Consider the following 26196-nt stretch of genomic DNA (forward strand, 5'->3'; position numbering starts at 1 on the left):
ATGAAGGGCTCCACAGGCACAAGCTGTTGGCGGTGGTTTCAGTGTGACAACTATTAATGATAACATTGGTGATGTCGGTGGCTACTGAGATTCCTGGGGCACTTCACAGCACACGAATCTCCTCCGTAAATACTCTCTCATTTAATCACCATATGAAAACCAACCATTTGCCAGCCTGTTGACTCCAACTCATGGCAACCCCGTGTGTCTCGGAGTAGAACTGTGCCCCACAGGACTCTCACTGGCTGAGTTTTCGGATCATCAGACATTTCTTCTGAGGTGCCCCTGAGTGGGCTCAAACCACCAACCTTTTGGCTAGCAGGTGAGTGCTTAACCGTTTGCACCACGTGCCACATATGCAATGCTATTCTCATATAGCTAAAGAAACTAGGGAAACTGAGGACTCACCCAACCAAGGTCCCACGGCTTGTAAGTCACAGAGGCAGAATATGAACCCACTAATCCTGCTTCCAGATCCTTGTACAGGTTTGAGTTGTGCATCTACCATACAACTGTCTGAGTTTAGAATACCAGCCCTGAAGGGTTGGTAAAGCAAATACTGCCCATAGATTGGACTGCTGGCCCTATGCACATTTTCACCTCTCTCCCATCTCCCTTCAAACACCCTGAAGGGAAAGTGATCTGATCACCTCACTCAAATTGAGTGGCTCAAAAAAAAAAAAAAAAAATTTTTTTTTTTTTTTTTTTCCTACTCAGAGCAGAAGTTGGGGACTCCTTTGAGATTAGACTTAACTGAATCTGTTGGACTCTGGCTTACCTCTGGCTTACCCCTGCCACTGACCAGCTTCATGATGGAGGGTTGTTGTTGTTGTTGTTGTTGTTGTTGTTAGGTGACGTCGAGTTGGTTCTGACTCATAGCAACCCTGTGTACAACAGAATAAAACATCACCATCCCCACAATCTCTATTATGCTTAAGCCCATTGTTGTACCTACTGTGTCAGTCCATCTCCTTGAGGGTCTTCATCTTTTTCACTGACCCTCTACTTTACCAAGCATGATGTCCTTCTCCAGGGACTGATCCCTCATAATAACATATCCAAAGTATGTGAGATGTAGTCTCGCCATCCTTGCTTCTAAGGAGCACTCTGGCTGTACTTCTTCCAAGACATATTTGTTCTTCTGGCAGTCCACGGTGCATTCAATATTCTTCGCCAACACCATAATTCAAAGGTGTCAATTCTTCTTTGGTCTTCCTTATTCATAGTCCAGCTTTCGCATGTGTATGAGGTGATTGAAAACACCATGGCTTGGGTGAGGGGCACTTTAGTCTTCAAGGTGACCTCTTTGCTTTTTAACACTTTAAAGAGATCTTTTGCAGCAGATTTACCCAATGTGATGTGTCTTTTGATTTCTTGACTGCTGCTTCCATGGGTGTTGATTGTGGATCCAAGTAAAATGAAATCCTTGACGACGTCAATCTTTTCTCCGTTTATCATGATGTTGCTCATTGGTTCAGTTGTGAGGATTTTTTTTTTCTTTATGTTGAGGTGTAATCTATACTGAAAGCTGTGGTCTTTGATCTTCATCAGTAAGTGCTTCAAATCCTCTTCACTTTCAGCAAGCAAGGTTGTGTCATCTGCATAACGCAGGTTGTTAATGAGTCTTTCTCCAATCCTGATGCCCCGTTCTTCTTCATATAGTCCAGCTTCTCAGATTATTTGCTTGGTATATAGATTGAATAAGTATGGTGAAAGGATACAACTCTCATGCATACCTTTCCTGACTTTAAACCACGCAGTATCCCCTTGTTCCATTCAAACGACTGCCTCTTGATCTATGTGCAGGTTTCTTATGAGCACAATTAAGTGTTCTTGAATTCTTATTCATTGTGATGATATCCATAATTTGTTATGATCCACACAGTCCAATGCCTTTGCATAGTCAATAAAATACAGGTAAACATCTTTCTTGTATTCTCTGCTTTCAGCCAGGATCCATCTGACATCAGCAGTGATATCCCTCGATCCACGTCCTCTTCTGAATCCAGCTTGAATTTCTGGCAGATCCCTGTCAATCTACTGCTGCAACATTTTTTGAATGATCTTCAGCATAATTTTACTTGTGTTGTGATATTGTTCGATAATTTCAGCCTTCTGTTGGACCACCTTTCTTTGGAATGGGTACAAATATGGATCTCTTCCAGTCAGTTAGCCAGGTAGCTGTCTTCCAGATTTCTTGGCATAGATGAAGTGAGCACTTCCAGCACTGCATCCATTTGCTAAAGCATCTCAGTTGGTTTCTTAGTGCTGCCATAACAGAAATACCACAAGTGGATGACTTATCTCACAGCCTAGTAAGTTACAAGTCCAAATACAGGGCATCAGCTCCAGAGGAAGGCTCTCTCTCTCCCTAGGCTCTGGAGGAAAGTCCTTATCCTCAATCTTCCCCTGGTCAAGGAGCTTCTCAGGTGCAGGGACCCCATGTCCAAAGGACGTGGTCTGCTCCTGGTGCTGCTTTCTTGGTGGTGTGAGGTCCCCAACTCTCTGCTTTCTTCACTTTCCTTTTATCTCTTAGGAGATAAAAGGTGGTGCAGGCCACACCCCAGGGAAGCTCCCTTTACACTGGATCAGGTGGGTGACCTGAGTAAGTGTGGTGTTACAACCCCACCCTAATCCTTTTAACATAAAATTATAATCACAAAATGTAGGGCCACCACGGAATACTGGGAACCATGGCCTAACCAAGTTGATACACACATTTTGGGGGGGGACATAATTCAATCCATGACAATTGGTATTCCCTCAATTTCTGGAGCTTTGTTTTTTGAAAAAAAATAAATTTTATTTTTATTTTTTGTTTTTTGCCAATGCTTTCAGTGCAACTTGGACCTCTTCCTTCAGTACCATCAGTTCCTGATCATATACTACCTTCTGAAGTGACTGAATGTCAACCAGTTCTTTTTGGTACAGTAACTCCGTATATTCCTTCCATCTTCTTTTGATGCTTCTTGCATTGTTTAGTATTTTCCCCGTAGAATCCTTCAATATTGCAACTAGAGACCTGAATTTTTTCTTCAGTTGTTTCAGCTTGAGAAATGCCGAGCGTGTTCTTCCCTTTTGGTTTTCTATCTCCAGGTCTTTGTGCATTTCTTTATAATACTTTACTTTGTATCCTCGAGCTGACCTTTGAAATCTTCTGTTGAGCTTTTTTACTTCATCATTTCTTCCTTTCACTTTAGCTAACAGACATTCAAGAGCAAGTTTCGGAGTCTCTTCTGACATCCATTTTGTTCTTTTCTTTCTTTCCCATCTGTTTAAGAACTTCTTTCTTTCTTCATGTATGATGTCCTGGATGTCATTCCACAACTCATCTGGTCTTCGGTAATTAGTGTTCAATGCATGTTATGGATTGAGCTGTGTCCCCCCAAAATATCTGTCAACTTGGCTAGGCCATGATTCCCAGTATTGTGTGATTATCCACCATTTTGTCATCCGATATGATTTTCCTTTGTGTTATAAATCCTACCTCTATGATGTTAATGAGGCAGGATTAGAGGCAGTTATGTTAATGAGGCAGGACTTAATCTACATGAATAGGTTGTGTCTTAAGTCAATCTCTTCTTAGATATAAAAGAGAGAAGCAAGCAGAGAGACATGGGTACCTCATACCACCAAGAAAGCAGCACCTGGAGTACAGTACCTCCTTTGGACCTGGGGTTCCTGCAAGGAAAACTCCTAGACTGAGGAAAGATTGATGACAAGGATCCTTCTCCAGAGCCAATAGAGAGAGAGAAAGCCTTCCGCTGGAATTGGCATCCTGAATTTGGACTTCTAGCCTCCTAGACTGTGAGAGAATAAGTTTCTCTTTGGTAAAGCCTTCCACTTATGATATTTCTGTTACAGCAGCACTAGGTAACTAAGACAATGCTTCAAATCTATTCTTGAGATGATCTCTAAATTCAGGTGTGATATACTCAAGGTTGTACTTTAGTTCCCGTGGGCTTGTTCTAATTTTCTTCAACTTCAACTCGAATTTGCATATGAACAATTGACCGTCTGTTCCACAGTCAGCCCCTGGCTTTGTTCTGACTGATAATATTAAGTTTTTCCATATTTTCTTTTCACAAATGTAGTCGATTTGATTCCTGTGTATTCCATCTTTTGAAGCCCGCATATATAGTTGCCATTTACATTGTTGAAAAAAGGAATTTGCAATGAAGAAGTCATTGATCTGGCAACCTTCCCAACAGAAGGGATCTTGTCAAAAAGTGGGTCTAGCCCCAGGAGAAGAACAATGGGAGCAGAGGCTGCAGAGGGCATGGTGAGGACAGGCCTCCAGGGGCCTCTGTTCTCATGCCCTAGAGGGTCAGAACTAAATGGGTGAAGTTGTGTTGTCGTTGATAGATGCCCATAGAGTTGGTTTCGACTCATGGTGACCCTACGCACGATAGAACAAAACACTGCCCTGTCCTGAGCCATCCTCACAATGGTTGCTATTTGAGCCCATTGTTGCAGCCACTGTGTCAGTGTATCTCCTTGAGGGTCTTCCTCTTTTTCAGTGATCCTCTACCCTACCAAGCATGATGTCCTCCTGCAGGGTCTGGCCACTCCTGATAACGTGTCCAAGGTACATGAGACGAAGTCTTGCCATCTTCGCTTCTCATAAGCATTCTGGCTGTACTCCTCCCAAGACAGATTTGTTCATTCTTCTGGCAGTCCATGGCATATTCAATATTCTTCGCCAACACCATAATTCAAAGGCATCAATTCTTCTTCAGTCTTCCTCATTCATAGTCCAATTTTTGCATGCATATGAGGCAAAGGAAAACACCATGGCTTGGGTCAGGCACACTTTAGTCCTCAAGGTGACATCTTTGTTTTTTCGCACTTTTTAAAGTGGTCTTTTACAGCAGATTTTCCCAGTGCAATGCATTGTTTGATTTCTTGACTGCTGCTTCCATGGGTGTTGATTATGGATCCAAGTAAAATGAAACCCTTGAGAACTTCCAAAAAAATCCAAGGCGATTTCTTGGCCCACATATCTGAATGTCAGAAAGGCTTAAGGTGGAGCTGGCCTAAGGATAGCTGAAACCAGTACTCAAAGCCATCAAGTTGCTCCCAATCCACCTCTCATCTCTGTTTATCTCCATGTTTGGCTACATTATCTAAGCTGGACAAAACCATGGCCAGGAACGCAGCTGTACTGGCAACTCAGAATCACTTCCTTATAACTCCATACCACTCTCCTGTCAACTTCAGGTTGAAAATCTAAGTCAGTTTCCCTTCATCACAGGATGTAATGTACATCAGGCAAGATTCAAGGATGGAAACGCTTTTGAAAAGTCAGCCTCAGCTATCCAAAACCTCCTTCTTGAGGGTTATCCTGCCTCAACAATTCACTTGCTAGTAATCTCCTAATCCATTATCTCAACAGTTCCTTATGACAGTAGGGTCTACAGTGAGAAAGCTGGCAGTTCAATGTGTTTACTGTATCTCTTCTTAGTCTTCACCCATGGAACAAGTAGTGGGCTTCCATGAATCTAACATCCCATAAACCTAAAGAAAGTAACTCAGAGACTGCTACACCAGCAGTGGCTATCACTTTGCATCACTTCAGTCTGTCTCTCAGGGTTGTATTATCATCTCTGAGGCACCAAATAGAAACAGGCAATAAAGACACCATCATGGCATAAGACTTCTATTGGAGAGGTTGATTTCATCTCTTATCAGCATCCTTTCGGACCATGGAGCTAGTCACCTCTCATCCTTCTGATGGAATCCTATTCATTATGACCCTTTAATAGTAGCATCTCTTAGCCTAGGGATGAAGAAATGAGGTGATATAACTTTTTGACCTTTGTATTCTCTTACACATTGGAGTAAAATTCTCCATACCTAAAAATAGCCTATCTACAGAGCAAGGCCAAGGCTCCCAGGGTAGGCCAAGGTGTAACGCAGTTGTAGGCTTGCCCCAAGGATGGCGAGTAGTAGAATCTGGGCAGGGACTTGGAGGGGCAATAAGATGAGGACAGGCTCCATTCAGGAGGATCAAAATTATCAGAGGTAGATGTGTATAAAACTCAGTCCCTGAATGCCAGTCTCTGCCTGCACACATTCTCACTATCACCATAGCAGCTGCAGACACTCTGGTGCCATCCACACCAGCCTCTAGGCCTGCAGCGGTCCTTTGATGATGGCTTTGCCATTTGTTTTGACTTGACCACTCCTCTGTAGAAGTTGCAGGGAGGGAGCACACAGACCAGGACTTGGCTTTGGTTCTATACCATCTGCAGAAGGCTCTGCTCCCAGGATGGCTGGTTCACTTCTGTTTGAGAGGCTCCCCCTCAGCTCTGGGCCTCAAAAGTTGTCCCAATTTTCAGAACAACTGTGTATCCAGAACTAGTATACCCAGAATTCACCCAATAATGCTGCTGAGGTAGTAATTTACTTCTTCACGCAAATCTCTTCTTGCTCCTCAGGCACTCACAGGTAAGATAATGTGACCATTCGGGTAGCTTTTCTGAGGTGAGTTGGTGGAAGGCCAGCATCTCTGTCTGGCCCTTAGGGGGCATCAGAGACAATGCTGAATGTTGAGCTTGGTCAGGCACTGAACTAAGTGCTTCACATACTGGACCTGGTGTAACCCTCAGGACGAATCTGCGTGACAGGCACTGTTACTCCTATTTACCAGGGGCAGTGAACTAGTTTACCCAAGGTCGTGCACCTTGTAAGTGACAGAACTGGGTGTAAACTCTGGCCTGTCAAAGCCCACACTGTAGCTGTCCTACCACCCTGTTTCTTTGCAGTAGCTCCGGCATAGGCCCACCTTCTCTACTCTCACTGTCATTGCCCTGGGTCAGCCTTGTAACTGGCCACCTGATTCCCCTCATGCAATCTGTCTCCACTTCCATCAGCACTATCTTTCTAAAACACAAATTGGATGATGTCACTTTCCTCTGTTCCAGAACCCTCTGCAGCTGAATAGCCTGGAGTATATAAACTCTTCCATATGGCAGTCCAGGCTACTTCCCTTACCGGACATGCCTTCCCTCTTTCTCTGCACCTTCGCCAATCTTCTCAGTGTGCCAAGGCCCCTATAAAGACCCACCTACTATGAGTCGGAATCGACTGGACAGCAATGGTTTTTTTTGTTCTTCCGTGAAGGCTTCCATTCTGAATCTGCCTGTCTCAAAGGGAGGCAGAGTTGAAAAGGCTCCTGTGCCTAGTGGTTTTCAAACTACGTTCTAAAAAACTACAAGGGTCCTTGGGACCACCACCGGGACCTAAGGGGCAAAGGGGGGAGGCTCTAGCTCCTTCCGCTGCCTCAGTGGCAGCAGATCAACCTTGTTGTATTTGGGATCCATGTAAAATTTCATTTGTAAAAAGTCCTGCTGCTAACATAAAAATAGATAATTATATTTACAATAATAATATCACAATAAATAGCATCCAAACTAATCTTCTGATTTTACAGATAGGGAGCTCCTACAACACTTGTCTACTTTTTATTTGAAAACTAGGTATATTAGCCCTGCACATTTAATTGCTTTTTCCTGTGTATATCAGTCTCCCCAGCTGAAATATAAGCTCCTCATGGGCAGGGGCCTGGTCTCATATCCAGCTGTCTCCAGGGGTTAAGAGATGTCTATTTTTATGACTATTTCATTGTTTACTGGGGCCCTGGTGGCACAGTGATTAAGGGTTTGGCTGCTAACCAGCCACTCCTTGGGAACCCTTTGGGGCAGTTCTACTCTACCCTATGGGGTGGTTATGAGTTGGCATCAACTCGACGGCAAAGTTTTTTTTTTTTTTTTGCTTTTAATTTCATTGTTTGCTTAAGATATCTCTTTAACGAAATCACACAATGCAGATACAGCTAAAGCCCCCCCCCCATCCTTTCCTTCCTGCTCTCTCCCCAAGGGTAACTACCACCCGAAAGTTTGTGTGAATCATTTCTCTGCATGTTTTGTGGTCTGTTTGTTTTTTTCGATCACATATAGACATATTCTTACACTGTGTGATCCATTTTCTGAGTTTCAGTGTTTTGTGTAAATGGTATCATCCTTATCCTTTTATATCTTGGGTTATCTCAAACACATAACATAGATGACTGATACTTTTCCACATGAATCTTGTTTTCCCAGTTGGGCTCTAAGCTCCTTGAGGGTACACATTATGTCCTATAACCTCCCAACATGCCTCTTTCCAATTCATACCACATAAAGACTCCAGGGACAAGTTTTACTTAAAAATGTGGCATTTCCTCCTCTATGGGGTCCCTGCCAGGAATAACACCAGCAGAAGACAGCATTGTCTGGTGGCTAAATATGCAAGACCTGGAGCCAGCCTGCCTGGTGGGAATCTTGCCACTTATGAGCTGAGTGGCTGCAGGAAAGTTAATCAACTTTTCCATGCCTAGGGTTTCTCTTCTGAAAAATGGGAGCATGACAGTAGCCACTCAGAGTTGTTGTGAGGGTTAACGGAGTTAATACATGGGCTTTGAATAGCACATCTATATGTCAGGTGTTAGCTGTTATTGTTTCAGGGGGTTCCTGGGTGGCATAAATGATTTGCGCTCAGCTACTAACCTAAAGATCGGTGGTTCAAGCCCACCCAGAGGCTTTGAGAAAGAAAGGCCTGGTGATCTGCTTCTGTAAGATTACAGCCAAGAAAAGCCCATGGAGCAGTTCTACTCTGTAACACCTGGGGTTGCCATGAGTCAGAATCAAGCTGATGGCAATGAGTGTGTATATATATATATATATTTCCACTGAGGTGTCATAGAAATAAAACACTGGTAAGGGAGCTTCAGCTGTGCAGGTAATACTTTTTTTTTTTTAGAAAAATACATGAAAGAAATCTAATTCTAATAATCATCTCTGTATTTTTGAATGTTTAAAATAATTTATAGCAAAAATCACTCTATTTAAGGAAATAGAAATAAAACTGACCTACACATTGAGAGACCTGGGTTAAAGTTCCAACGTGGTCACTAACATGTGCAATTTTAGATGAGTCACAGATTCTCTGAACCTCAGTTTCCCCACTTCTAAAATAAGGCTTAAAATCTCTTACCATCCACATTTGTGAATTTTTAAATAGGAATGCCACGATAACTCCTGTTTCTGGACATTTCCCTCTCTCCAGCACACCCTGTTTTATGTCTTCTGTTTGCCCCCTTCTTCTCCCAGTACCCTAGAGTGGGGACCTGGAAACATGTATGAACGGGATGAAAGGTTTTGTCCTTGCTGAAAGCTCTTCAGGCATCAGTGTGCAGCAGGGTGGTCCAGAGGGGTCTGCCCTCCCTCCCCACATGCCTGGGGTAGCCATTTCCCCTAATTTGCTGTAAAAACACCAGGATGGCTTCCCTGGGTCTCCTCCCTCCGTGGGAGTGACAAGGACAGGACATATCTCAGACCACATATGAATCCCTCCCTGCCTGAGTGACTTACTCTCTACCCAGTGGTCAGAACCTGAGTAGTCCCAAATAATTACCGGGAAAGTGTCCACTAGAGAAGAAACCGTCAGTAGTTCCAGAAGAAAGCAGCTTTCCTTGTGGGACAACCTCTCTGAGTACACAGGCTCTGTCTAGTCACAGAGGTCAGAAGAGTAAAGCCAAGCAGAGTGCCACCCCCCAGCCCCTCACCACAGGGCAATCTGCTCCTACCTCATCCCTAAAGATTGGTTCTGCTGCCTTATCAGATGCTCAGCCACCCCGGATACCATCATTTTGGGGCACCAAGAGGCTAAAATAACCTGCTCAGTTTTATGGAGGGCACTGGGAGCTGGAGGGAATAGGAGAGGGTCAGTCTCAAATTGCTTCTGGCAGCCAGAAAGCTGTGGGAAGGTCAGAGCCTCCTCCCCTAGACAAACAGCCCCCAATGTGTCTCCCAGGTGAGGGCGTCTGTTAAGCTGTTGAGCAGACTAGGCAAGGAAGGCCCTGGCCACCCAGAGAGCACAGGGGAAGCTCCACAGCCGCAGCCACAGCCTCGGACTCCCCAGAAACAGGCATCAGCGGAGGGGCAAAGAAGAGGTTACCAGGGGCACCGTTAGCAAAATACTCTTGGGCTCCAATTGCCCAATAAATCTTCCCCAGTTGCTTTGCTTGGGTGGTAAGCACTGGAGGGCATGATGAGGTTGAATTATTATTTGCCACGGAAGTTTCCCAAAACCCTAATCCCCTTTGTCATCCGGAAAGGCCTGCAGGAAAAGTTGGCATAAACGGTTACAGGGTTGGAGGGGCAAACCTTTTCAAAGGGCCTTGGGATCAAGGAAGGGAGGCCTTTTGGCAGGTATGGGATTTGAAACATGAGTCGGTTTCACAGTGAGATAAAGGGCACAACAGCATAAGAAGTCTGGAGTCCCTCAAAGACAATGGAAGAAATCACATGGGTCTGTAGCAGGTTTCACCTCTTCCCCGTAGTACCCCCTACCTTCCCTCACTGAGCTACTCAGAGCCCTCAGCTGATCACTACTCAAGCTGGGGTTTGGGGGTCCATGGACAAGTAACATCAGCATCAAGTGGGAGCTTGTTTGAAATGAAGAATCTCAGGGCCCACCCAGACCTACTGAGGCTGAATCTGCATTTTAACAAGATTCTCAGGTGATTTGTATGCACCTAAAAGTCTAAAAAGAGTCCCTGGGTGGTGCAAATGGTTAATGTGCTCAGTAACCAAAAGGTTGGAGGTTCGAGTTCACCTAGAGGTACCTGGTGATCTACCTCTGAAAAATCAAGCGTTGAAAACTCTGTGGAGCACAGCTCTACTCTGACACACAAGTGGTCACCATGAGTTAGAATCAACTCCATGCAACTTTTTTTTTGGTTTAAAATCTGAGAAATGTTGCTCTAGCCAACCACAGTTCTATTCCCTGGTCCCTATCTCACCTCCTCCAGGCTAGTTCCCCTGTGCTCTGAACTGATCTCTTTACAGGACTCTACTCTGTCGAACCTATTGCTCTATTGCACTCTGCCAACTACCCATAGGCCAGTCTAATTCATGCCATTATATATAAATGGCTGATAGCAACTTAATGGGTTACCAAACTGACATTGCACTTTCATATTAATACCTGTCAATAATCTTAACCCAAATACCTGGTGGAAAAATCTGGCACTGAGCCAGTTCAGTGGGAGGTAATGCTCTTTAATCATTCCAGGGAGGCACTTGCCTATGTTTCAGGCCAACTTTGCAGAAGGTGATTTAATTCACTCCCCTTGTCCTTCTTTTTGATGGCTCTGCCTATGGTACTTCCTCAGGAGAAGAGAGAGAGAGAAGCAAGGACATAAGATAAGCTGAGCAAGACTTTCTGTAACAACCAATGGGGAACCTTTGTAGCCCCAGGTGATTTGTCAACAGTCTTCTTTGCCCTTCTCACTTGATGAAACTGGAGCACATTGTCTCTCTTCTCATTATAAGTCAGACATCAAGACAACTGAAACCAGGTTCTGAAAGAGCCTGACTTGTTTTCAAAGTCTTTTCTGAGTAGTCAAATCAATAGCTGTTTATTGAGCATCTGCTATGTGTCTAGAGCATGGCATGGGGTGAAAGCATGGGATTTGGAGCTAGAACAAGCCTGGGTTACCTGTGAGAACATGGGCATGTCATCTTTGACCTCTCTGCACTTCAGTCCCCTTATCTGTAAAAAATGATCCCCAGTGGGTTATAAAAAAAAAAAACCAAACCAAACCCAGTGCCGTCGAGTCAATTCCGACTCATAGTGACCCAATGGGTTATAAAAAAAAAAACCCTATGGTGAGGATTAAATGCCTACAGCGAGCCTTTTGAAAATGTTAGCTATTTCTCTCCCCTTTCCTGGTGTGATGCAGGAAAAGGAGAAACTGAGCTACAGTCCTGACCCTCAGTAAGGCTAACAGTCTTATTGGGAGGACAAAGCTCAAAAGCATAAAATGATTATATACTTCAACGCAATATAGGATTAAATGTCCAATGAACAATGCAGCTATTAGTGCCTACAAAGTCTTTTGGGTGGAAACTGAACCAGTGAAGATAAACAAAACCAAAAAAACTCAAACCGACTGCCCTTGAGTCTATTCTGACTCATAGCAACCCTATAAGACAGAGCAGAACTGCCCCGTAGAGTTTCCCAGGAGTACCTGGTGGATTGGAACTGCTGACCTGTTGGTTAGCAGGCATAGCTCTTAACCACTATGCCAGAGGGTTTCTGAAGGTAAACAAGAGAGTGCAAATATGCACACACCATGCATAGAGGCTTGGAGAGTGGCCTGAGGATGATGAATGGGACCATGACAAAAACAGTCTGCAGAGGCAGGGGAGGATGGGGAAAGAAGGGAAGGGAAGGTATTATGGACTTAATTGTGTCCCCCCCAAAACATGTGATATAATATCATTTGGGAGTAGTGTTTTCTTTGTTAAGTTAATGAGGCCATATCACTGTAGGGTGTGTCTTAAACCTAATCACTTCTGAGATATAACAAGAGCAGTTTAAGCACAGAGAAGCAAGCACGAAAGAAGGGGAAGATTCATGCCATGTGGAGATTGTCAAGGAATGAAGGAATGCCAGGTTTACAGAAACTGAAAGAGATCTTGCCCTACAGACAACAGAAAGAGAGCTTTTCCCTAGAACCAGTGCCCTGAATTCAGACTTCTAGCCACCTAAGCTGTGAGAAAATAAATTTCTGTTCTTTAAAACTACCCACTTGCCAAAGCAAAGAAGTTTTCTGAATAAACTGAACGCTTCGAATACCACCGTAGCAGGGGCGTGGGCTTGGGGGCCATGGTTTCAGGGGACATCTAAGTCAATTGGCATAATAAACTCTATTAAGAAAACATTCTGCATCCCACTTTGGTGAGTGGCTTCTGGGGTCTTAAACGCTAGCAAGTGGCCAACTAAGATTAATCAGTTGGTCTCAACTCACCTGGAGCAAAGGAGAATGAAGAACACCAAATTTTACACAAGGAAAATATGAGCCCGAGACAGAAAGGACCACATAAACCAGAGACTCCATCAGCCTGAGACCAGAAGAACTAGATGGTGCCCAGCTATAACTGATGACTGCCTTGACAGGGAACACAACAGAGAACCCCTGTAGCGAGCAGGCAAGCAGTGGGATGCAGATCTAAAATTCTCATAAAAAGACCAGTCTTAATGGTCTGACTGAGACTAGAAGGACCCCGGACGTCATGGTCCCTAGACTTTCTGTTAGCCCAAGACAGGAACCAAACCGAACTCTTCAGACAGAGATTGGACTGCACTGTGGGATAGAAAATGATACTGGTGAAGAGCGAGCTTCTTGGATCAAATAGACACATGAGACTACGTGGGCAGCTCCTGTCTGCAAGGGAGATGAGAGGGCAGATGGGGTCAGAAGCTGGTGGAATTGACATGAAAATAGAGAGCGAAGGGAAGGTGTGCGCTGTCTCATTAGAGCGAGAACAACTAAGAGTATATAGCAAAGTGTATGTAAGTTTTTATATGAGAAACTGACTTGGTTTGTAAACTTTCACTTAAAGCACAATAAAAAAAAAAAAACTACCCACCTGTGGTATTTCTGTTACAACAGCACTAGATAACTAAGACAGAAGGAAAGGAGAAGGGAAGCTGAGGCCTCTATGTGGGGGCCCTGGAAAACCAGGATGGCAAGCTGGGATGTTGGGTTATCAGTAGCCAGAAGTGTGGCAGAGGAAAAGTACCACTAGGCTAGACCTGAGGCACACTCATTCATTCAGCACACTCTTTACTGTCTCTCCCTCCGCAGTTTTATTAGGAATTCCTGTATTCAGAGCTAATATTTGGTTTGCCTCTTTGAAGTGTGCCTAATTTATTGTAAGGGATAGGGGAGGTGTCGCGCCTAACATTACCAGTAGGAGTTAGCCATTCCTGGGGATGGTCCTGTGCCGTCTTCACAATCATTGCCATGTTCGATCCCATTGTTGTGGCCATTGTGAAGTGTCCTCCAACCTAGGGGGTCAATCATCCAGCACTCTAACAGATAACATTCCATTGCAATCCATAGGATTTTTAATGGCTAACTTTTGGTAGTACTGAAGGAAGAACTCCAAGCTGCACTGAAGGCACTGGTGAAAAACAAGTCTCCAGGAATTGACAAAATACCAATCGAGATGTTTCAACAAACAGATGTGGTGCTGAAAGTGCTCACTCGTGTATGCCAAGATGCCAAGAAATTTGGAAGACAGCTACGTGGCCAACTGATTGGAAGAGATCCATATTTATGCCTATTCCCAAGAAAGGTGATCCAACAGAATGTGGAAATGATCTAATAATATCACACACAAGTAAAATTATGCTGAAGATCATTCAAAAACTGTTGCAGCAGTACATCAACAAGGAACTGCCAGAAATTCAAGCTGGATTCAGAAGTGGATATGGAACAAGGGATATCATTGCTGATGTCAGATGGATCATGGCTGAAAGTGGAGAATACCAGAAAGATCTTTACCTGTGTTTTATTGACTTTGCAAAGGCATTCAACTGTGTGGATCATAACAAATTATGGATAACATTGCAAAGAATGGGAATTCCAGAACGTTTAATTGTGCTCGTGAGAGATCTGTACATAGACCAAGAGGTAGTCATTCAAACAAAACAAGGGGATACTGCATGGTTTAAAGTCAGGAAAGGTGTGTGTCAGGGTTGTATCCTTTCACCATATTTATTCAATCTGTATGCTGAGCAATAACCCGAGAAGCTGGATATGAAAAAGAACAGAGCATCAGGATAGGAGGAAGACACATTAACAACCTGTATTATGCAGATGACACAACCTTGCTTGCTGAACGCAAAGAGGACTTGAAGCACTTACTGATGAAGAGCAAAGACTACAGCCTTCAGTATGGATTATACCTCAATATAAAGAAAACAAAAATCCTAACTACAGGACCAATAACCAACGTCATGATAAATGAAGAAAAGATTGAAATTTTCAAGGATTTTATTTTACTTGGATTCACAATCAATGCCCGTGGAAGCAGCAGTCAAGAAATCGAATGACGCATTGCAGTGGGCAAATCTGCTGCAAAAGACCTCTTTAAAGTGTGAAAAAGCAAAGATGTCACCTTGAGGACTATGGTGTGCCTGACCCAAGCCATGGTGTTTTTAATTGTCTCATATGAATTTGAAAGCTGGACAATGAATAAAGAAAACTGAAGATGAATCGATGCCTTTGAATCATGGCGTTGGCGAAGAATACCGAATATAGCACGGACTGCCAAAAGAACAAACAAATCTCTCTTGGAAGAAGTACACCCAGAACGCTTCTTAGAAAAAAGGATGGTGAGACCTTGTCTCACATACTTTGGACATTGTCTTAGTCATCTAGTGCTGCTATAACAGAAGCACCACAAATGGATGGCTTTAATAAAGAGAAATGTATTTCTTCACGGTAAAGTAGGCTAAAAGTCCAAATTCAGGGTGTCAGCTCCAGGGGAAGGCTTTCTCTCTCTATACTGGTCTTCTCATCCATCTTCCCCCAGACTAGGAGCTTCTCCATACAGGGACCCAGGGTCCAAAGGATGCATTCTGCATCTAGCCCTGCTTTCTTGGTGGTATGAGGTCCCCCTGTTTCTCTGCTTGCTTCTTTTTTTTATCTCAAGAGATTGTCTCAAGACACAATCCAGTATTATAGATTAAGTCCTGCCTCACTTTAACAGGACTGCCTTCCATTCTCCCTCATTAACATCATAGAGGCAGGATTTACAACATGTAGGAAAGTCACACAATGCTGGGAATCATGGCCCAGGCAAATTGATACACATTTTTTGGGGAACATAATTCAATACATGACAGACATGTTATCAGAAGGGACATCATGCTTGGTAAAATAGAGGGTCAGTGAAAAAGAGGAAGACCCTCAAGGAGATGCATTGACACAGTGGCTGCAACAATGGGCTCAAGCGTAACAACAATAATGAGGATTGTGCAGGACTGGGCTGTGTTTCATTCTGGTGTACATAGGGTCGCTATGAGTTGGAATTGACTCAATGGCACCTAACAACAAAGATTTTTGGAAGTAGATTTCCAGGCCTTTCTTCCTAGTGTATCTTAATCTGGAAGATCCACTGAAACCTGTCCACCATGGGTGACCCTGCTGGTATTTAAAATACTAGTAGCACTACTTCCAAGATCATATCATAGCAATAAACAAGCCACCACAGTATGAGAAACTGACAGATCAGTGGGTGGTGGATATATATATTTAGAAACACACACACATATATATAAGAGAGAGAGTTATTTTAAAGAACGGCCCATGAAATTGTGGGGCCCTGGCAACTCCCAAATATGTAGGTCAGGTAACAGGCTGGAGATTCCTGCAGTCTTATATCCCAAAACCTGTAGGTCAGGTAATGGGAAGAATGAACAGTGAGGAACTTCTGACAAAATATCTATTTAGGATCTGGAGGAAGAATACATTCTAGGGAGAAGTTCATTTTTGTTCTTAAGGCTGTTTGAATGAGGCCCACTCACGTTACGGAGGATAATCTGATTACTTAAGGCCAGCTGATTGAATCGTATGTAACTACTTCATAGCAGAGTCTAGTGTTTGACCAAACAGCTGGCCACCAGTCTAGCCAAGTTGACACATAAAGTTAAACATTACACTGCTCTATTGCTATATATCCTTCCAGGTATACTCTGAATGTTAGAATACTAGAATGTAAAATACTGGATAGACAATTTATAAATACTTCTTTTTTTTTTTTTTTTACTTTTTTTCACAATTGGTTCCTTCTCTAACACTTTTGGCAACTTGAACCAATCTCTTACTATATTGAGGATATGTTCCCAAGTCAATACATTGTGTAGTTGTATATTTCTAGGGTAAATCTCTAAGTGTGGAATTGCTATGTCAAAGGATATGTCCAGTCTTAATTTTGACAGATGTTGCCAAGTTGCCATTCAAATACATGAAATGACTTACTCTCCCTCCAATGTGGTACAAGACAAACTGTTCCTCCATGCTCCCACCAACATTGGACAATACCTATCTTTTTAACCTTTACCAATCTGACAGGTGGAAAAGGGGTATCTCAATGTGGTTTTAATTTGCATTTCTTTAATGATGAGTGTGGTTAAACTTTTTTTTTTATGTGTCTGTTTATGCTTTAAATCTTTGAGCCATCTGGATTTATTTTATTGTAAGAAGAGAACTTTATGTTTTCCAAAGGGCAGTGCTAGTTATTAAATAATTCACATTTTCTCCACTGATTGGAAGTGCTACCCAGCTCTAAATTTTTTAAGTGAAAAAATGTCACTTGAACCTAAACCTCACACTATACACAAAAATTAACCCAGAATGGATCGTGGATTTAAATGTAAAATATAAAACTATTAAACTTTTAGAAGATAACATAAGAGAGCATGTTCAGGGCTAGTCAAAGAGTTCTTAGACATGATATCAAAAGCACAATCTATAAAATGAAAAATTAATAAATTGGACTCCATCAAATTTTTTTTCTGCTGTGAAAGATCCTGTTAAAAGAATGAAAAGACAAGCTACAGACTGGAAAAAATATTTACAAACCACATACCCAACAAAGGCCTTTTATAGAGAATATATAAAGAACTCTCAAAACCCAACAGTAAAAAGCAAAAAAAAAAAAAAAAATCCAATTATAAAATGGACAAAAGATATGAACAGATATTTCACCAAAGATGCGATGCAGATGCCAAATAAAGACATAAAAATAGGCTCAACATCATATTGCAGAAATGCAAATTAAAAATTAAAACCACTAAAGTATCTCCTATCTTATGAAACCACCTACCACAATGGCTAACATTAAAAAAATAAAAATGATAACACCAAATGCTGGTGAGGATGTGGAGAAACAGGAACTCTCATACATTGCTGGTGGAAATGTAAAATGGTACAACCAGACTGAAAAATAGCTTGGTGGTTTCTTACAAAACTGAACAGGCACTTACCATATAATCCAGCAATTGCACTCTTGTACTTTTATTCCAAGGAAAATGAAAACTCTTGTTCACACAAAAATCTGTACATGCATATTCATTTTTTTTATATTCATAGGAACTTGATTCATAACAACAAAAACAAAAAGAAACAACCCAATGTCCTTCAATGAGTAAATGGTTGAACAGACTCTTGTAGAGCCACACAGTGGAAGACTACTTAGCAATAAAAAGAGATGAACGATTAATACAAGCAACAACCTGAGTGGACCTTAGGAGCATTACGCTCAGTGCAAAAAGACAGTTCCAAAAGGTTATATATTATACAATTCCATTTATACAACATTTCCAAATGGCAAAATTACAGAGATGGAGAACAGATTAGTGTTCTCCAGAAGTCAGGGAGGGAGAGGAGGGGCTTCAAGCTGGGGAGGTGGTGGGCAGTATTCAAATACAAAGATGTAGCATAAGGGAGTTCTTTTGTGGTGATGAAATCATTCTGCCTTGTGATTGTGGTGGTAACAGAAATCTACATAAAAATATATTTTTACACGTGATAAAATTGCATAGAGCTATACGCGCACACATGCACACGCACACACACATGCCCACACCAGTGCAGGTCAAAAATGGTGAAAATGGAATAACTTCTGTAGTCTAGCTAACAGTAATGTACCAATGTCATTTTCCTCGTTTTGATATTGTGCTACAGTTATATAGATAGGATGGAGACATTGGGGGAAGCTGCAGGTACTGTTTGGCAACTTCCTGTGAATCTACAACTATTTGAACATAAAAAGTTAAAAAAAAAACTTTAAAGAAAAGAGGCCTAAAAAGATGAGAGAAGAAAGCCAACTTTGCCGAAGACCTTCCCATTGCACAGCGTGAATGGCTGCTTTATCCACAATAACCTATCCTCACGCCCACCCCCTAGAAACACACAACATACCATCCTGGTGAAAAATTTCCAGTCTCACGGAAAGTGCCTTAGACCAGGACTTACAGAGAAGCTGCATCAATAAAAATAGTTAAAACAAAATAACAGAATACTTTTCTCCAGACTGACCTATAGTTAATATTTTAACCCATTGGATTTATCATGTGTGATCTGTCATCTATCCATCTCATTGTTTATATTTTAACCCACTGGATTTATCATGTGTGATCTGTCATCTATCCATCTCATTGTTTCTGAACCATATGACAGGTAAGTTAAAACATGGCTCTTTGCCCCTACATAATTTAGTGATTGCTTCCTAAGACCAGAATTTCTTAAGAATGTTATCTTACATAATCACAATATAGTTAACAACTTCAGTAAATTTAATATCGATTCATATTGGTGATATTCTACTTTTGCTAGTTGACCCAAAAACGTTCATTACAAAATCCAGTCTAGGGTCACATATTGCACCTAGTTGTCACGTCTCTTTGAGAGGTTTAGATTTAGTAGATCCAGCTTTCACATCGATCTTTCTGTCATCGTCACCCACTAAAAACATACCAAACCCGTTGCCATCGAGTCAATTTCAACTCGTAGGGATCCCGTAGGACAGAGTAGAGCTGTGCCGTAAAGTTCCCAAGAAGCAGTTGGGGAATTGGAACTGCTGGCCTTTTGGGTGGCAGCCGAGCTCTTAGCCACTGCGCCACCAGGCACCCAGAATTCCCATCTGAAAAGTAGGATGACAGTGATTGCCTCGCCTATCTCTCGAGCTGTGATTAAAGCTGGTTTCCGTCCACACCAGCTAAATCGAGGATTTCTCTTCTGTATCATTATTCCTGAGAAGCGTGTCAACTTTTACGGGGTGGTTGGGCAGAGAAGGCCCACTTTGGCTTTCGCTCCGGGCTTGGGGAAGGGGCTTGGGGTGGGGCAAGGCTAGCCAGGAGCAAGCAGTAAAGGGAATTTGCAAACTAGCCTTCGAGGGAAAAGGGAATGAGACCCTGCGAAGTGACTCCTCCCTCTCCGCTCCCCCTCACCTGGAGGGTCAGGCGGCCAATCCAGAGCGCAGCCCCGGGTCCGGCGGCCAATGGGAAGGCGGCGCGCCGTGCTCCACCGGCGCTATAACTGAAGGAGGAGCTGCGGAAAGTGAAAGTGGTGGCCGGAGCGGCGGGTGCAACCCGGGACTGGAGCGCAGCGGCCCGAGAGGAGCCACAAGGATGCTCAGGACTCCGAAGCTGCGGCCCGGGGTCGCGGGGACCGCCGACTGCCTTCCCCAGACCACGCCGCCGCCGCAGTCCAGGCCGCTCACTTCCTTCCTCATCCAGGATATTCTGCGGGACTGCGCCGAGCGGCGCGGCGGCAGCCACACGGGCAGCCCGGAGCCGCAGCCCCAGCCGCAGCCCCCGCGCGAGCTGGCCCCGCACCAGGACCCAGACCCGGAGCCCGAGGGAGGCCGAGGCCGCGCCGGAGGCCCGGAGGACGAGCTGAGCGCCCAGCCCGGCGCCGCTCCGGGGGAGGCCGGGAACCTGGCGGAGACCGAGCCAGGTACGCTGGCGAGGCCGGGGCTGGGGTGAGGTCCTGCGGGAGCGGAGGAAGGGCCGAGAGGCTGGAGGGGCTCTAGGGCCGGGGGAGGGTTGCTCGGAGCAGACCTCACCGAGCTCGGGATGCAGGGATGCTGGGCCCACAGTGACAGACGAAGAGACAGAATCCTACAGTCCCCCCGCACCCCCCTCCCCAGGCGCGCCTCGGGGATCCCCTCTGAGCCCCGGCGTCAGGGCGGCGCACGCTGTTGACATCGGCTCGGCGGCGGGCGCGGTGCGCTCTGCTCGGCGGCTCCTGGCTCTCTGGGACTCCAGAGCGAGCGCGCACGCAGCGCTCAGCTGGCCGCGGGCAGTCTCCAGCCCTCCAGCGTGGGAGATGGAAATCCCCTGCCAGCTCTGAGCGACCGACTGCCGGACCCTTGCTCGGTACCAGCCCCACGTTACCTCTTCTTGGCGGTTAAGATAACTAATAATAACGTATCAATTGGTTAAGAGCTCGGCTGCTAACCGAAAGGCCGGCAGTTCGAATCCTCGAGCCGCTTCTTGGAAACCCTATGGGGCAGTTCTACTCTGTTCTATAGGGTCGCTATGAGTCGGAATCGACTCGACAGCGACGGGTTTAGTGTTAATAAATAGAGTTTAATTCGCAAACACTTCCTTTACTTCCCAAACCGACAGGCAGTAAGAGTAAATTTAGGAGTTCCCTCTAGTCTTCAGGAGGTATAACGTGGTCGGAAGATTTTAGAGTAGACTTAGTTTCTTTTCCACCGCTCTTTATGAGGCAACCTACCGCCTCGTTTAGAGGAAAAGGGATTAGAGCAAGAGAATGAATTTGCTGCTGCCAGTTAACCCTTGCGTCTTTGCTATCACACAAGCCCTTTCTTGCCCATCCCGGATGTTAAGGCCGGATGCTTTTTGGTCCCACTTTACCAGGTATCTTATTCCTCAGTGCCTTTTCTGCTTCCCTTCTCCCACCCCAACTCAGTACACATATCCAGAATCCCTATTTAGTTCAACCGATAAACACCTCTAACTTTGGGTTCTTGCAAATTATGAGGGAACAAACAAACAAACCCGTTGCTGTCGAGTCGATTCTGACTCATAGCAACCGTATAGGACAGAGTAGAACTGCCCTAGAGCTTCCAAGGAGCAGCTGGTAGATTCGAACTGCCAAACTTTTGGTTAGCAGCCGTAGCACTTAACCAGTAGGTTACCACACATAATATACATATTTATTCATTCTCCACTCTGGAGAGTTCCTTAGTCATGTGAAAAAAGTGAAATGTAACCAGGATGACAGTGGGCTGTTTGTTCACTCACTAAAGAGATAAGGGTGGATTGAATTCTGTTCTCTTCCCCGCTAATATGTAACTTTGTTTTTCCCATCCCTCTTTCTCCCCTCTACTTTCCAGATAGGCACTTTGAGACTTATCTGTTTGACTGTGAAAACACTTCAGGCGCCTTACCAGACCTCCCGCCAACACCCAAGCAGCCACAGAAGCGCTCCCGAGCAGCCTTCTCCCACACGCAGGTCGTTGAATTAGAGAGGAAGTTCAGCCATCAGAAGTACCTGTCAGCCCCTGAAAGGGCTCACCTGGCCAAGAACCTCAAGCTCACTGAGACCCAAGTCAAAATCTGGTTCCAGAACAGACGCTATAAGACCAAGCGAAAGCAGCTCACCTCCGACCTGGGAGACCTGGAGAAGCACCCCTCCCTGCCCGCCCTGAAAGAGGAGGGCTTCAATCGGGCCTCCCTGATCTCCTTGTATAACAGCTATCCATACTACCCCTACCTTTACTGCCTGGGGAGCTGGAGCCCGGCTTTCTGGTAATGCTTGCTCTGATGACAACCATGTGTGACCAAAACCTGCCTTCCCCAGGTTCTCTCTGGGAAGCAAAAGGGGCCAGGGTTAGGGAGGACTGGGAAGCAAGAGGTGTGCAGACCAAAACTGTTGGAGGTTTGCATGGGGATCCAAGATTCTTCACTGGTGGGCCAGAGAAAGATCTGGAACTGTGAATATTTTAATATTTAAACAATTTCCCAAACACACAATGTAGGTCATTTTTGCTTTTTGAAGGGGGGAGGGATACACTCAGGTGCTGTTTCCAGCACTTTGTATGATCTGTTCACATCACTTCTGGGGATTCCATCCCTATGCCTTCATCCTCTGTGTAATTGAATATCGACTCTGAAAGAGCAAACCTGAAGGGAGAAAGGACAGCCGAGATGAGAATGTTGCCTACACTGACCTTGGAATATGACCAAAGTTTCTTTCTGTCTCTGTAAGAGAGAGGGATATAGAGGGCCTCAAAGAGAAATTCCTCATGCTCAGAGCAGATTGGTGTGGGATATGGAAATGAGTGGAGCACGTGGTGGCACAGTGATTAAGAGCTATGGCTGTGAACCAAAAGGTCAGCAGTTCGAATCCACCAGCCACTCCTTGGAAACCCTGTGGAGCAGTTCTACTCTGTCCTATAGGGTCTCTATGAGTCGGAATCAACTCGACGGCAATGGGTTTGGTTTTTTGGTTTTTATGGAGATGAAAATACCAGCTGCTGCTTATTTCTTTTTAAATAGTACACCAATTTAAGTATTTATAGGGTGGTCCCAGGTAGAACAAGACCCATTTGCTATGGTTTTTAAGACACGCTGTACAAACCAAAACTCGAAGTGCAAGGGTTGAGCCTCTGGTAGGAGAGCCCCATCATATCCAAGGTGGGGGGCTCAAGAGGTTCTCCACTCTGCTGGGGGTATTGCATTTTTTTATTGGCAAAAGGTAAAAAGGCCTCTTGTGGACCTTTTTGCTCTGGGCCTGAGAATTTAGACTGAGAACGTTCGTGGAGTTCTCAGGCTATAATTCATGCTACATCACGACATACCACCTAATTTTTTTTTTTAATTTTTACTGTGCTTTACGGAAAAGTTTACAAATCAAGTCAGTCTCTCATACAAAAATTTATACACACTTTGCTATATACTCCTAATTGCTCGCCCTGCAATGAATCAGCACACTCCTTCCCTCCATTCTGCATTTTCGAGTCCATTCTGTCAGCTTCTGGCCCCCTTTTGCCCTCTCATCTCCTGTCCAGACAGGAGATGCCAACATAATCTTTTGTGTCTACTTGAACCATGAATCTCATTTTTCACCAGTATCATTTTCTATCCCATAGTGCAGACCAATCCGTGTCTGAAGAGTTTGCTGTGGGAATGGTTCCTGTCTTGGGCTAACAGAAGGTCTGGGGACCATGACCTCCAAGGTCCTTCTAGTCTCAGTCAGACCATTAAGTCTGGCCTTTTTATGGGAATTTGGAGTCTGCATCCCACTGCTGTCCTGCTCTCTCAGGGGTTCTCTGTTGTGTTCCCTGTCAAGGCAGTCATCAGTTATAGCTGGGCACCATCTAGTTCTTCTGGTCCCAGGCTGATGGAGTCTCTGGTTTATGTGGTCCTTTCTGTCTCTTGGGCTCATATTTTCCTTGTGTAAAATTTGGTATTCTTCATTCTCTTTTGCTCCAGGTGAGTTGAGACCAACTGATGTATCTTAGTTGGCCACTTGCTAGCATTTAAGACCCCAGAAGCCACTCACCAAAGTGGGATGCAGAATGTTTTCTTAATAGAGTTTATTATGCCAATTGACTTAGACGTCCCCTGAAACCGTGGTCCCCAAACCCCCACGGCTGTTACGCTGGCCTTTGAAACATTCAGTTTATTCAGTGAGCTTCTTTGCTTTTGGTTCAGTTCAGTTGTGCTGACCTCTCCTGTATTGTGTGTTGTCTTTCCCTTCACCTAAAATAATACTTATCTACTATCTAATTAGTGAAAAACCTTCTCTCTCCCTTCTTCCCTTCCTCCCCCCTCTCATAACCATCAAAGCATATTTTCTTCTCTGTTTAAACTATTTCTCCAGTTCTTATAATGGTGGTCTTATACAATATTTGTCTTTTTGAAACTGACTAATTTCACTCAGCATAATGCCTTCCAGATTCCTCCGTGTTATGAAGTGTTTCACGGATTCATCGTTGTTCCTTATCAATGCATAGTATTCATTGTGTGAATATACCATAATTTCTTTATGCATTCATGCATTGATGGGCACCGTGGTAGCTTCCATCTTTTTGCTATTGTGAACACTGCTGCGGTGAACATGGGTGTGCATATATCTGTTCGTGTAAAGGCTCTTATTTCTCTATCACCTAATTCTTAACTGGTGGTATTCCTTTATTATTTGTTCCTGTTTACAGAAATCATCCACCGAAGGGCTTCTTTTCAGTCATACTTTTAGTCTGGCTGCACCTAGCATAGACTTCCTTATTTAGCCTAAGACTGTGTCTTTTTTTTTTTTTTTTTTTTTTTAAGCTCTGTCTCTCTAGGGTTTAAAACAGAAAAAGTAGGGAGCCAATTTTGAATTTGTTCTTTTTTCCTCATTTAAAAATACACAGCATTAAATTCTAAATCCTATTTAAAGACCTGACAGATCTAGAAGGTCACTTACTGATGCTTTGATAAGACTTGCTGGTGGTTCTGTTGCTACCATTCAAAGTCTGACAACCCTTTTTGCTTGGACTCCCTACTGGCAGAGGAGGCAAATGACACTGGGCTCTCACACGCAAGGAACAGCGTGCAAAATGCAGGGCCAGGTATCATGGCACTGTCTGGTGGAAATAGAGGCCTCATGGGCTGGGGATAGACAGAAGTGCAGCCCAGGCTTTGCAGAGCGTCTTACCGCCCAGTCCACAGAGAAAGCTGAAGGGGCTGAGGACTTTGCAGGGAGAGGCTAAAGAAAAGGAAACCATTTTCAAAACACAACATTATTGTAGCTTCCATCACCAAAAAATGAAATTGCCCAAATGCTTTAGGAACTGTAATGCCTACATATATTTCTTAGAAGTCCTCATTTCCAAAGTGGGTCACTAGTGGCTTCAGAGAGAATGAGAGGGGGACAAAGGGGAAATTTGACTGCCTTTCCATTCTTCCCCATCCTGTTATCTCAGGTGACCTGGTGGTGAGGAGACCGGTTACTAATGAGGTAGCCTAAGGCCTGGAAGTCTCTTGATCCCACTACTTAATTCTATTTAGCAAGAAACAGGATACAATTTCCTAATACTAAAAGCACCAGTTTACTGTTGATGGCAAAACTGCCAAAGTAAATTGATAAAAAGTTGGCTAGTTTCACCCCATTTTCTATGGTTTGGGCTCCACATTGAAATATTGTCAAAAGCCATGTACTTTCGACAGCCACCACCATACTAGTTGGCACAGAAGGCAGGAGAGCTTAAATTGCTTTCTCCTTTTTCATGTGTCTTTCCTAAGTGCTTTAATACTCACTCTCTACTCACTACCCGTTCCCTCCCCAAGTCTCTGAATTTAATTCATTCTTCCTGAAATTCCATGTTAAACATTTTACTGTGATGTTGCCTTGCCCCCCTCCAAAAGTCTTTGTTTAAAATTTTTTTCTTTCATTGAATTAGTTACTGAGTCATATCTTACCTAGTCAAAAAAAATTTTGAAGAACTAGTGTATCAGTATCTGACAGATGCTGGACAATGTCCTCCACCATCTCACCCAGACAGCCTGCTTCAGTTCTGTTTCATAGATTAGTTTGGGTTTCCCACATGCATAGCAAATCCTGCTCCAATCTGTAATGTTAAAGCCTTGACTTGAAGTTTAGTAAAGTAGCTCCAACCAAACTTTATTTTTCTATGTATTTTTTGCGACATACTAGTGTTTTAAAATAAAGTACTGTGTCTTTATTAGAAATACCTGTGTGTGTGTGTGTGGTTTTTTAAAAATTTCTTAAAGACTGCATTCTGTTTAACTTACATGGTTCTGGTTACCATGTTC

The 26196-nt window shown here is 43.9% G+C and overlaps 1 protein-coding gene across 1 annotated transcript; it reads left to right on the forward strand.

Moving 5' to 3' along the window:
• Window positions 1–19982: 19982 nt before the first annotated feature.
• On the forward strand, window positions 19983–24740 carry NKX3-1 (NK3 homeobox 1). Its single transcript, XM_049866633.1, has 2 exons — window positions 19983–20362; window positions 21771–24740. Exons 1-2 carry the CDS (start codon window positions 20035–20037, stop codon window positions 22187–22189), a joined length of 747 nt encoding a protein of 248 aa, XP_049722590.1. The 5' UTR covers window positions 19983–20034; the 3' UTR covers window positions 22190–24740.
• Window positions 24741–26196: the final 1456 nt, after the last annotated feature.

The sequence above is a fragment of the Elephas maximus genome, chromosome 22, assembly GCF_024166365.1.
Source record: "Elephas maximus indicus isolate mEleMax1 chromosome 22, mEleMax1 primary haplotype, whole genome shotgun sequence".
Taxonomy (NCBI): Eukaryota; Metazoa; Chordata; class Mammalia; order Proboscidea; family Elephantidae; genus Elephas; species Elephas maximus.